This window comes from Leptonotus elevatus, chromosome 6 (assembly GCF_054856555.1).
Source record: "Leptonotus elevatus isolate MCC_2025b chromosome 6, RoL_Lele_1.0, whole genome shotgun sequence".
NCBI lineage: Eukaryota > Metazoa > Chordata > Actinopteri > Syngnathiformes > Syngnathidae > Leptonotus > Leptonotus elevatus.
In genome coordinates, this window is record NC_141244.1 from 16,073,780 (window position 1) to 16,086,664 (window position 12,885).

General features: G+C 39.5%; 1 protein-coding gene across 1 annotated transcript; it reads left to right on the top strand.

Annotated features, from left to right (window-relative positions):
- The first annotated feature begins 1,225 nt into the window (after positions 1–1,225).
- On the top strand, positions 1,226–4,497 carry fam8a1b (family with sequence similarity 8 member A1b). Its single transcript, XM_086078601.1, has 5 exons — positions 1,226–1,676; positions 1,824–1,944; positions 2,039–2,162; positions 2,251–2,390; positions 2,868–4,497. The coding sequence occupies exons 1-5, from the start codon at positions 1,241–1,243 to the stop codon at positions 3,010–3,012; spliced, it is 966 nt and encodes a 321-aa protein (XP_085934727.1). The 5' UTR covers positions 1,226–1,240; the 3' UTR covers positions 3,013–4,497.
- The last annotated feature ends 8,388 nt before the right edge of the window (positions 4,498–12,885 follow it).

A 12,885-nucleotide genomic window follows, 5' to 3' on the forward strand; every position in this document is an offset into this window, starting at 1 on the left:
TGACGGATGTTGTTTCTAAACAAACTTCATTTTTTCTTTTTTTTGGACCAAGTAGTGATTTTGTTTAAGTCTGAAGGCCACAGTATTATTAAAAAAAAAAAAAGCTATCCCTAAAATTTGAAAACTACAAGTTGGCTACTACAACAGTCATGTCAGCAAATAAGACTTAATTCCTTGACCATGTGAACAGTCTTTTTAAGAATTAGGCTCTTAAGGCTTCTTTTGTGCTTAATAGGAATTTAGGGTTGACCAACTGAACAGGCTACTTGTGGCAGTGCGCCAATTTAAGACTTCAGCCTCTGTATTAAGGATTTTTGTGTGTCATTGACAAGTCACCTTTAGTCGACTAAACTGGTAGGATTATTTTTTTTTTCTTGACAATGGTCTTTTGTTCAAGCAAGGACACAATTCCTAATATCAGCGTAGACACTTGTGACAGGGTGGTGTTGCAGCCAAATCCCTTGTGGAGGTCAAAGCGGTGACCCCTCACTTAGTTGCTAGGCTTCTTGTCTTGGATGCACAGACTGGAAGTAAGGCAAGTGTGCTTGTCCTAATTAAGCCTCTTTGGGGCAGTGGGCTCCTGGTGCGCCAGACTTTATGACTGGCGAACATAATGGCCTCTTTAAATATGTTTGAGTTAAGATTTCAAAATTCATTTTAATTTGAACGTTTTTCTGCAAAAATGTGGGGGGCAGGATTTAAGGGGTGGCCCACTGTTTATGTCCTACTTTGCATGATTAATTTGGCAGAATTTCCCTAAAACTGGTTTAATGATTAGTTTTAACATTTAAATGTAGTTTTTGTGAAAAAAATTGTTTTTAATTTGTTGACTTTACATATGACTTTTCTGTTAGTATTTATTAAAACCTAATTAAATTATGAATACATAATTTTATTTACATTTAAACGTTACTTTTTTCCCCCTTTTACATCGTCTATGAATGACTTGGCCCCACTGTCAGTTTTAAAAATGTGATCAAACTTTCCAAGTTTAATTTTAATAAATACGTTGGTCAATTTGGCCTGTACCATTTTTTCTTTTGAAGGGGGGAGACGATGTTAAACAAACAGAGTGTCTTAACTCTACATCATGTGTAAACACAAAATTCGTTTAAAAGTTAAAAACAATGTTGAATTTACTACTTCGTCAAATCGAACATTTAGAAAAAAACAAACCCTCCCCCTCAGGACTCATGTAATTTTCCGGAATGACGTACACATTGCGTCACCTTCATCCAACATGGCGGACACGGAGAACACAAACATGGACTCCGATAAGAGTAAAGCTTCTAATGCGCTTAAACGCCGTGTAGGAGACGATCCACAGAGAAAAAACAAACCCAAAGACGAGAAAGATGTACCTGGAAACTGCACCACCGCGGAGTATTGCGAGAAGTTACAAGCGTGGATGTGCCAGTACTCCACCGGCTATGTGACCTGGCAGAGCTGGTTGGCGGCGTCAGCAGCCATGTCCTACCCGTGTGTTTTGCAGTCGGCCAGCGGAACGTCGGCGGCGCGTCTCGATCCCAACGCTCAGTATTTCGGTGTCCCGTTGCCGCCCAATGCGGCCGCCTCGGGCTCCCCGAGTAGCCGAGGAGGTGAAGCCGCGGGCGGGGCTGCAGTGCACGCTCACCCGCAGCAGCTGCCACAGGAGAATGGAAACGCACGGAGGCCAGGTAAACGCAAGAACATAAATGTATTATACATGCTGCAATAACAGTAAGCTTTGGATTCGTTACCAAAAGTGTCTTGTATTCGTATTTATGACCCGCAAATTTTTGCATGAACTGTTTGACCATGCAGTCTTCTAATCCATTCTCCAGGACGAGAGTACACCATCCCATCACCTCTCCAAAGACTCCTGGCTGAAATTGTGGACTTCTTCATCCTGTTTTTCATCAAAGCGGCCATTATTATCAGTATTATGCACCTGAGTGGAATCAAGTAAGTTCATGGAGTGGCAAAGATGTTTGAGGTTTGTTTGTTATATAAAACAGCATCCCTTGGTTTTCTCTCTTTTTTTTTTTTTTTTTTTTAGGGATGTGTCGAAGTTTGCGATGCATTTTATCATAGACGATATAGATGAGGAAACGTCAATGGAGGAGTTACAAAAAATGATGCTGGTTGCTCTCGTGTACCCTATATTAGTGTGTTTTTATGAGGTAAGGAGTCATGATTGTTGACACAGTACAGGCAATGTTTCAAGATTTATTTATTTTTTGAATTGTCATACATGACATGTCCCTGCAGATTGTGTGTATTTGGGGAGCTGGAGGAGCCACCCCGGGAAAATTTCTTATTGGACTCCGAGTTGTGACATGTGACACATCGGTTCTGGTTCAGCCCAACCGGGTCCTTGTAATGCCAGCAACTGATGTTTCTCTGTCTGCGTGAGTGGAACCATTTTATTCTCTGTAAAAGGGGAAGTAAAAAAAGAAAGAAAAAAGCATTTGAAATCTTGAGTTGCATCAGACCTCCTTGTAGTTATCATTTTAGTAGCAAGGCACACTTGCGGCACACACCAAAAAGTCAAAAAGTGTGAAATTGTGCTGCACGTTTTGAATGGAAAAAATAGTGCCATCTGGTGGATGAATTTGGAAGTCCTCAGAAAAACTTCAAATAAAGTAATCACCTACTTGTGGACTGACCCTTGCTACATCCAGCAAAAAAAAAAGTTAGTAATTGATGTTGCCTTTAAAAAGGTTTGTAATTGTCTATGACTAATTTAAACTCAATCTCACTATGATCCCAAAGCATTGTAATATAATTATAATCACCCTTAAAAAAAAAAGAAGTCAATTGTTAACATTTTGATTTCGTGTTATCCATCTCTTTCTAACGATGCACCTTTCGATCTTTCCTGACAGATCAACCGTGCGAGCCCTGAGCAAGAACTTCTCAATCGCATTCTTCTTCCCGGCATTCGTCACGCTTCTGTTCTTCCAGCACAACAGGACAGTGTACGACATGGTCGCCGGCACCATTGTTGTCAAGCGCTCCAGGTTCAGATGACCCAGATGAGCGTCATCTCCGCCGCCTGCAGAGCACACCGCGTCAAGTGTTTGAAGCTAAACCAGTGCAGAACTTATTTCTGGTCAGCGTGTGCACCAGGGCTTCATAATGAGGGTCTTATGGAAGGGTGCGCCACAGCCCCGCGCTTGGTTTGTCTGACCAATCAGCTGCATGAGTCTCTGTGCCAAGTTCATGTCTCTTTTTCAAATATGGGGGAGGGGGGGGGGATGACATCTCTTTTCTTAATACATGATTTGCCTTTTTTTGTTTTGAATTCTATTTTAAATCGGGGTGACTGTTCATTCACTCGCTATTTAAGTTACTAATCCGTGTATTTATAACATGATAGCATCAGTATCTTTCTGTGAAATAATAATTTGAAACACTGGGTCTTTGGATTAGGCTCATTGTTTCAGGTGCTTAATGGCTTTTATTTTTCAAAGGCATATTCAGTGTTTTAAAGCCTGAGCTCTTCCTCAGTTTGGCCCATCGTGGTAATTTTATGAGATATAAGATATTGTAAGAGAAGTGAAAAACTCTTGTGCTTGATTGAATTCTACAGCAAAACCTCTAAGGTCAAGTGAACCTTTGAATTTTATTAAAATGCATAAACAGCGAGTCTTTAATGACAAAGACATAAAGTGAAATCAATTCACATCTGGTTTGTTTGTTTTTAGCGTTCTTAACTCATTCACTGCTATAGACGTCAAACATTTATTTGAACTATTTCTATTAGTTTAACATTTTTCCCACTTTTGTTAACGAGTATGAGTATCGTATGACTTCACTATTTTATCAAATTTTATATCTGTTCTAACTACAATCCCCCCCAAAAATTCTAGGTTTTCATACTCTTGTTAACAAAGTGGGAAAAAATGTTTAACTAATAGAAATATTTCAAATGAATTTTTGCCGTGAATGAGCTAAAAAAAAACCCCAATGAAATAGAAGTTAACCGTTAAAGGAAAAATAAAACACCCGCTTTGCTTTATGTGAAAATATGGCACTGGCGTCTTACTGCTTTGAATTTGAATCTGCTTGATGTATATTCAGTGATTTTTTATATTTTCCCACACCACTGTTGAGGGGTGTATGATGCTCACAGGACGGCGCTCTCATATGAACAATGAGGTCATGGCAGAATTAATGTGTGATTTAAGAGGAATATTTTTCCTCTCATGTCCTAAATTGCACGACCTCAGGGATGTTTGACTTTACAGGTTCCAATGTAAAGCCCACCAGTCAGGTCTATTTACCGGTACTTGGCATTTTGTAAAAAAAATAATAATAATAATAAAAAAGAATCCCACCAACTTTTCATGAGAGCAGGCTCAAACACTAGCAGTGTTCTGTTGACCACTAAAGTGCATGATTAACATTGCCGTTTTGTTTCATTTTGTTGAACGTCTGATAATTCATCAGCTCAGCAGATACAAGGGATTACCACAAATGTCATTGAACTTAATTAAACTTGATTTTCAATCATATTTGTCTCCTATTATGACTACTTGGATATAAAAACAAACAAACAAACATTTTTATGGAGTTTGGTTGACTTGATTTTATGAAAAGAAGAAGAAAAAAGAGGATACATTTTTCTATTGCCTGTTTGTGCATAAATGCTGTCAATTCTCATAAAGTAAAAGATTAATTCAGAGCAAATAAAGCTTTACAAATATTATCACGATTCACCACACAACAAAAGCTCTCATCCGGAAAGTAAGAACAAGCAGAAAAATAATGTGCTGGCCTCCTTTGGGTGTAAAATAATTGCTCTATATCTTGTTTCATATAACTTATATATTTAACAAGTGGCTGATCTTAATCGGCAAGCTTTTCAGCCTTTTGCAATTACATCATTGCGCACAAACCAAATTTAATAGCTGAAAATATGTTCACTACCAAATGTCGACTTTTAAAATATTTTTTTGACATCTTTATGAATATGGCGCCCCCTAGTGTACCTTCATTTGTCATTCATATGCTTCAAAATCTGTCGCGTAGGCCAATACCAACACTCAGCATGATGCAAGCAGTACTGTACAACTGCAATAACAGACGTTAAAATTGATTCCTCTCCAATATCGCGACCTTTAACAGATATCATTTTTTTGATACAACTCTTTTATGTAAAATAACTGCAGTGGGGCTGACAACTTCCCATGCAGTAAGAGAGAATCTGCAGGAGGGAGATTTTTGAGAACTCATTGCTTCAATTTATGACAGACCTTTGTGTTAAACTACCTCATTGCGCAATAAATCTAAGCAAGTGCCATCGCTCTCCCATTAGCTACTGTACGCCAATAATTTATGCAAACTGCTGTGAGAATCGACCTTGTATTCGTAAATCAGAGTCATAACTCCGTAAGAGTTACACTAACAGTAGCTGGATAAATCCACAGAGCAGTAGATGGCTGTCGTCAGCGAAATCCATCACCAAAGGTGTCATCGAAGTTGACATGACACATACATAAACATAAAGCAATTGTCTTTGCTTCCAAACCAGAATTGAAATCAGCCATGTGCAGCACTTTTCCCAATACGCAGCCTGGCCAAGCTGTTATGAATGAACTCATTTCTAGGCTAGTGAATAAATAAGCGTTACCATGACATGAATAAAGCACATTTTCAGAAGCACACTGAGCCCCGCTGCTGTTACAAAAATAGACACGAGGCAAAGCACAAAACTCACGATGAGTGATGCACAATCACGAAGTTCCCATGCGAGCGTGGGTATTAAATAACCTTTTGGACTTAACCTGCTTTTAGTTCTCTGTGTTTAGTATTATGTTGATTTGGACCAAAACAGTCGTCTTGACAACCATGGAGGACTGATTTGGAGTTTTTTCCGTCTCTCTTTTGATGACACTGTGGCTTGGTCTGATTTGCATTTGCTGCAAAGAAATTATGTGTAAACAAGGAAAATATGCCTGACATTTGTTAACTATTACCATCCTAGTGAGGATAAGCGGTTTTAGAAAAATGGATGGCTGTATTACATTATTTTAATTGTCCTAATTGCATATCATCAATTTGAAATGTACACTAACATAGATATATCTAGATCTACAATCGATTGACAGTGTTTAAAATATATATTTCAATTGTGTTCAGTGCTGCCCTCTGCTGTTGTAATGCGGTAGTGAGGCTGCTGCAGCGGGGAAGGGGAGTGGGCAGTCTTTCAGCGGGGTCGCTGAGGTCATTTAAGTGATGGTTGGCTTCCTCATACGAACGCAGGCCTCCAGATCACATGACACAGCATGTAAATCAATATGTTCCATACATGCTTGAATGTAGCTTTGCTTTTTATTCAAAGTGGGAGTCGCCGGGGCGTTTCACATGTGGATGAAGCCGGTGATTTACACCCTGAGCTCCGTTTGGCATTTTCCAGATACTTTTGGCTCCCTGTGATTCTGTTTCTCCACCCCCACAAATCACTCCCGCCCGGTGCTGCCTAAACTATGTTGTGGAGACGTGCGTAAGCAGTGACTTTCTATTTTGAGCTGAATGAAAAGAAGTCTTGGCACTTGGACTCAGCCAAGAAGAAACCTGTTTTGTTCGGAGGATTTTAAGCTTTCAGCATCTACACAAGAAACTAATTGCGTTTCATTGTCACCCATGTTGGAAAATGTTAAATATCCCAAAAACAAACCTCCGGTTGCCAAGCCACCAACTGTTTAAAATTCCTTATTAGGTCATTGCAGCCATTTTCTGCAGGATCCCGTTTAAAATATAGTCGCAGTCACCATCGATCATGTCATCCTCAATAGACATTTCTTCAAGCTATTATGACACACAACTGTGCTTTGAGCAATTTAGTTTGAAAAACATCCAAGAGCCTAAAATAACAAAATGTTTCCAAACTTCTTTCCGGATATAAAACGATAAACATCCTCCAGTACAATAAAGAGCCAGCGTAATGGGCATTTGTCCATAACCATTTCCTGGAATGTAGAAATGAAGTGCCCCGAGCTTTTAAATTGTTTCAAATAAATTGAAATGCCTTTTTTTGGCAACTTGTTTTCAGCTTTAAAAACAGCAGTATTATTTGCACACATATAAATCAACAGTGAGGAATCAACAACAAGTGAACCAGGGTTTTTCCTATGGAGAAAATTTGGAGGCGGCCGCCACCACCTAATTTGCTCGCTCGACTGATATCGCTCAACACAGCTGCAGCGCTCCAGCTTGACAGCAACGTATTTTAACTGCAGTTTAGCTAACTTTAAATTGAAGGAAATGTAACTTGTATGTGAATGTATTGTACATGATGATATATCATTTTACTACATGTTAAAGTTCATACAAGAAGTGTATACATCTCAAATTAATAATGCTAGCATTGGCGCTAATGCTAACAGAAGTTGTCCCGGCATGACCTGTCTGGTCCACCAGTATCATATAAACCAAAATAGGTCAACTAAGGATACCACTGCAGTGATATCAACAACAAATGAACACATTTTTAACTAAGCTAAACGAGTTAGACTTTGGCTGTAGTTAGCTTAGATGTCGCTATGCATCAGTTGTTTGTGATTGTGAATGTAACAGAATGTATTATCTAATATTTAGCTAACTTTACATCGAAGGAAATGTAACTTGTATGTGAATGTACTGTACATGATGATATATAATTTTACTACATGTTAAAGTTCATACAAGAAGTGTATACATCTCAAATTAATAATGCTAGCATTGGCGCTAATGCTAACACAAGTTGTCCCGGTGTGTCCTGTCTGGTCCACCAGTATCATATAAACCAAAATAGGTCATCTAAGGACACCACTGCAGTGATATTTATGGCCATTCTCTAATCCTATAGACTTTTACAATCATTTTAGAAGGCGTTAATGTCAAATTAATGTTGTTACTTTAATGCGTAGCGCTAATATCAAAGCCCATCTCCTGCACAGTAGAGAAAAAAGATGAGATGTCATATTTTCAATAGGCTCAAATGAGGTCATCCTGCATGTGGATTGCTGATTCTGTTCTGTGGCCATTAACTAATTCACAGACTCTCAAAAGGCTCTTTCAGCGTGTCATGCTCCCCGCCATTGAGCCGCGGCCACGTTGCTAGCCGTCTTTCTTAATGTGGACCGGAGACTGTGGAGCGGCCTTGTTGCCATGGCAGCAAGCGCTTTCACATTCTCCCCTCATAGCATTGGAGCGTTTGTGTTGCTACTTCCGAAGCGGTGCCCAGCCACAGCCGGAGGAAGGTCTGCTCTCAGACAGGACCTCGCCAGGGTGGTTTTAGCCTCCCACTCTGCTAACACATGCTCCCATAACGCCGCCGCCCACTCACTATTCTCCATTCTCTATTTTACTAATGCAAAGGATTTCCCCAGGGTGACCCCCCCCCTCCCACATCACTGCCTCCTCTGATAGGATAGAATAGAACCGAGTATACTGTAGCAGTTCTATTGTTGCGTGTTAAGAATTATGTAATTGTTTTGAAAGACACAGTTGAAATTCGGCCTCACTGTTCCTCTGGGATACTTATTTGTATGATTACTGCCTTGTTACCCATCTTACATGGACATTTGTTCTGAACGATATCATTTCTATTTCCTGAATAATGTTGGTCTAAAAAATGAGATCACAATGTCATTGAATAAGTTAGCTTTACTTGAACTTAAAGTGACAGTGTGTAGAATGTTTTTTGACTTCTAGTGGTGAAATAATAGAATGCACCGGTTTGAAGATAAACACGCACTACGATGTCTCAGAGAGGCCACACTTGGGGAGAGATCAGTGTAATAAAAGTAGCGAATACCATACCTGGCTAGGATTACATAAAATAACTATTTTTTTGGTTGCATAATATTTTTTTTATTTTTTTTAAATAAATACTGAAAAATCCAAAATTTCTACACATTGTCCGTGTAAGTGTTTTAATGCTGGCATTTAAAAATACTGTTGGATTAATAATCATGTCCAAATACATACTTGCAGTTCCGATCATGTGGATTCACCTTTTCAAGTTTTTTTTAAATTTAACCCCCAACCCCCACCCCCAATATATATATATATATATATATATATATATATATATATATATATATATATATATATATATATAATTATTATTTTTCTTGGAGGGTTTTTAAAAATATTTTTGGGGGTTAAGAAAATAACTTTTTTTAAATGTATTTTAATTTTATTTTTTTACCCTTAGTGCTCTTCAAAGGCTACTAGTTATATGCGGATTGTCAGTATTTGCAAACTGTCACGGTTTTCATCCCTATCTTCTGCAAACATATATGCTATTATACGTTTAACAGCTAAAATATAATATGCTGTAATTTTAGTTATATAAAAAAATAGCAAGACAGCATGCATCCATTTACAGGGTTTTTCTGAATAGGGTCACTGCACCCTGGACTGGTCAACAGTAGGCATGGGCCGATTGCTTGTTTGACCGTATGCCACGGTTGTAAAAAGTTACGGTTTCAAAACCTCTGAAACTTTCTATCACCAGTACAAGCTTTTTTTTGCCTTCCCACTTTGGGCCATTATTATGAAACCTACGAGTTCTCATCATGAATTTCAGGAATCAAAAAGCTAACTCAATGTGTATTTACTGCAAATCAATGTCACTATTGCTGTGGCCTTGCTGTGGCGAGTGCCACTTTCACATCATTTCACAACAAAGTCTGCTCCTTTTCTTTCTTTATATGCCTACCATGAAAAAGATGAGCAAAGAAACGTAACAAAAATTCTGAGCAACATGTCACACATCACACCATGCAACACACCTCAACACGTCCTAATTAATATATAGTAGAGTATAGAGTATATCCCACGGAGGAGGCGGGACTTCCGACTTCCTGGTTTTCACACATCAGCTTTGTTTCCCTTTCCCGTTTGCGACATGTGGTCCGCGTCCCAATTCTTGCGCTTCCGCCTTTGTGCCCCTCGGTTGCGCGTTCCCGTCGACGGGTGCGAGTGTGTGGTTTGTCTGTCTCGGTTGCCCAAAGCACTGAGGTGGGGGTGCGAGTGTTGGAACGCGGCCATCTGTGGCCGGAAACTACCCGGAAGTCTGAAGTCCGTGGCATCTACCGCATAGTCGCGGCAAAAGAGCTCTGTAGTCAGCAGGCCTTCTGTCATTTATGCAACAAGTGAGCTCAAAAACCACATTCACACCCACCTGCGTTTGCTGACCTAATGAATATTCATGATCTCGCTGTTGCTCTTGGCTGTTTGCATCATGCTTTCTATTCCTTGTGTGTGGATCAGTGATACATGTCTGGACATGTCCGCCACACTTATAGGATGATCTCACACAAGCGGTGCAGTGAGGAAGCCAGAGGCCAGTGATGATACTTGGATTCAATTCATTGTGGACGCCTACACCTTTTCAAGGTAACCTGTAGACTTAAGGCTTGGATATATTTGTTGCGTTAAAAGCTCTTTGCAAAGATAAATTGGAAGTGTGAGAGTGGAAAAGGGTTACAATCTAACAGCATGTATCCTGCTCAAGTGGGAAGCCACTGGAGGTTTTGTGCAGTGTGCTGCTGTAGGCGAGCGACTGTGTTATTGTGAGGTTCTGTATGCGGGTGTTCAATAATGCAGAATTGTAAGCATTAAGCAGTACAGTGACTTCTTGAGGTAATACTATGTTTTTTTTTTGTAAAATACGACACTCTACTGCAATTATTTTGTTGCTATCACATGACTGTACTACACTTGCAGCATAACCTGCAATTGAATACATGCTAACTGCTGAGCTGCAAGTAGGCCATGGAAGACCCGGACTCGTGCTGAAGAAATTCAGAAATGCAAACGACAGCGGAAAAGTCTTAGATCAAACGGACATATTTGAGAGTTCTGTCTTCATTCACACTCAAACGGAGTGCGGCACAACTTTGTGCATCATCGCATTTATTGGTAAAACTCACATTTGAAAGCTTGTTTCAGCTCGCTTGAGTGGTTCAACAATTTAAGGAGGAAAGGCTACACTGCGCGCGTGTTTTGCTTTTTATTGGACTCTTTAATGATATTAAAAAAGGAACAGCCTCAACAAGGGTGTTAAGAAAAGAACACGAGAAGAGACAAAGCCACGTTCAAAGCAGTATGATGCATTTAAATGAAACATCTTTTATTGTTATTAAATCCTACTAATTACTTTTTATGTGACAACTAAGAACACTATAGCTAAAATTTAAACAGCATTTTTTCACAAAATAAAATAAAAACGAGAGTGCTTTTAAAAAAAAGTACATTTTAGTACAAAACTACTTAAAACTTACTATAATTATTAACAAATGGCCTTAATTTGAGTCTTCGTCAATTAAAATTATACATGAGCTTTCGAGTTTTATTTTTAATGTTTTATTTGGTATTATTTTACAGACTTACAGACGAGAGAATTGTAGTGCGCTTTACTTTATTACACAATACTTAATGACCTTTTCTTTTTGTCTTGCACTTGAAAAATATTTTATATACCGGTATTAAAAAATCACCTAAAACTAGCAAAATTTTGGCATTTCAAAAAATAATAAAAACTGATAAAATAATAAACGTGCTCCAAAACGAATCAAAACGAACTCAATTTAAAAACAAAAATCAAAAGTAAATATCATGAAAAATCCAAAATTATTTTAATGGCTTAAACGCAAATGGGCTGCACCAGTGGTGTCCAAACTACGGCCCGGGAACTATTTGTGGCCCACCTTGCATTCGCTTGCATTACTCTTGCTTTGAGATCTGCTAAGGGCAGGAGCGGATCTATTCTTGTGGACGCACGGCTGTGGGCCACCCCAAAATAATAAAAAAACGATTTACCTAATCACCTTTAACAGGTGTTAAAAATAATGTAAAAACAGCTAGCATAACTATAATACAAAATTGGTTGATTGGTTGCGTGTATAATAAAGTTGGGCAATGTCAAAGTGGCCCTTGCGTCTTTTTTATTTTTCTGTATGTGGCCCCTCAAAGAAAAATGTTTGGACACCCTTGGGCTTGACAGTCAAAGTTTGAATATATGTTTACAGTGGGGACTTACCCGCATTATGTTTGGGTTGTTTTGGGAAAGCCCAAAATAAAAAACACATGCACAAAGAAGCTTGTTCACAATCACAACTTGGCAACACAATTTTATACACTGTAACTTGACCATCTTTTGTTCTGGTCATCCAAAGAAGACATTGGAAGCCTTCCCATAATAGCCAAAAGACCTCGCAGGGTATTTATTAGTCCCCTTGTAAGTGTACGTGCTGTCAATTTGGAGGGGCCACCCTGCATGTGGCGCCTGCAGAGGAGCAGATAGCAGTTTGTTGGCACTGGAGGGCCCGTCTGCAGCCTGGCGCTCTCTCACTGCCCTGAACCCAGCAGGGGAAAGTGGACCTAAGAGAGCCAAGTGGCTGGGTGTGGGTGTTTATCGGTTTAGTGTGGGGAAAATATCCTCGGGGGCAAAAAAGACGGAGAAGAACTAGTTGCTGGTTACTCTGAGTCATTTTCCATCTGAAGAGAAGCTCAATCATTGGCAGGCAGATTAGATGGAGATTTGCTTGGAGAGTGGAAATGCATATGAAAATGAACAAGGGCAGAGCATTAAAGGAGCTTTGCTAACACACTCCACCATTTAATCCTCAGTCAGTTTTGCGCGCGTGTATATGTGCCAGTGTCTTCGCATGTGAATCCGTTCTTTATGTTCACGCACATCCATGGCTGTCTACGCAAACCCTCCAAGTTTGCCTCCCTCCCTCCTTCGTCCCTCCGTCTGTTGCTCACTGCCACCCTCCCTCCCTCGTGTGAGCGTAGTCTGGGCGCGGAGCCAAGTAGTGTGTTTTTTTTTTTTTTTTTTTTTGAATGAATACCTGATGGCGGAGGGGGAGGAGCCGTGTCAGTTGGAGTACTGAGGGAGAGAGG

Excerpts from the sequence above, each read along its gene's own strand:
- fam8a1b (XM_086078601.1), top strand. The coding sequence starts at position 1,241 with ATGGCGGACACGGAGAACACAAACATGGACTCCGATAAGAGTAAAGCT. Across the intron at positions 2,163-2,250 it reads TATTAGTGTGTTTTTATGAG|ATTGTGTGTATTTGGGGAGC; the intron begins GTAAGGAGTCAT and ends ATGTCCCTGCAG. Across the intron at positions 2,391-2,867 it reads ACTGATGTTTCTCTGTCTGC|ATCAACCGTGCGAGCCCTGA; the intron begins GTGAGTGGAACC and ends CTTTCCTGACAG.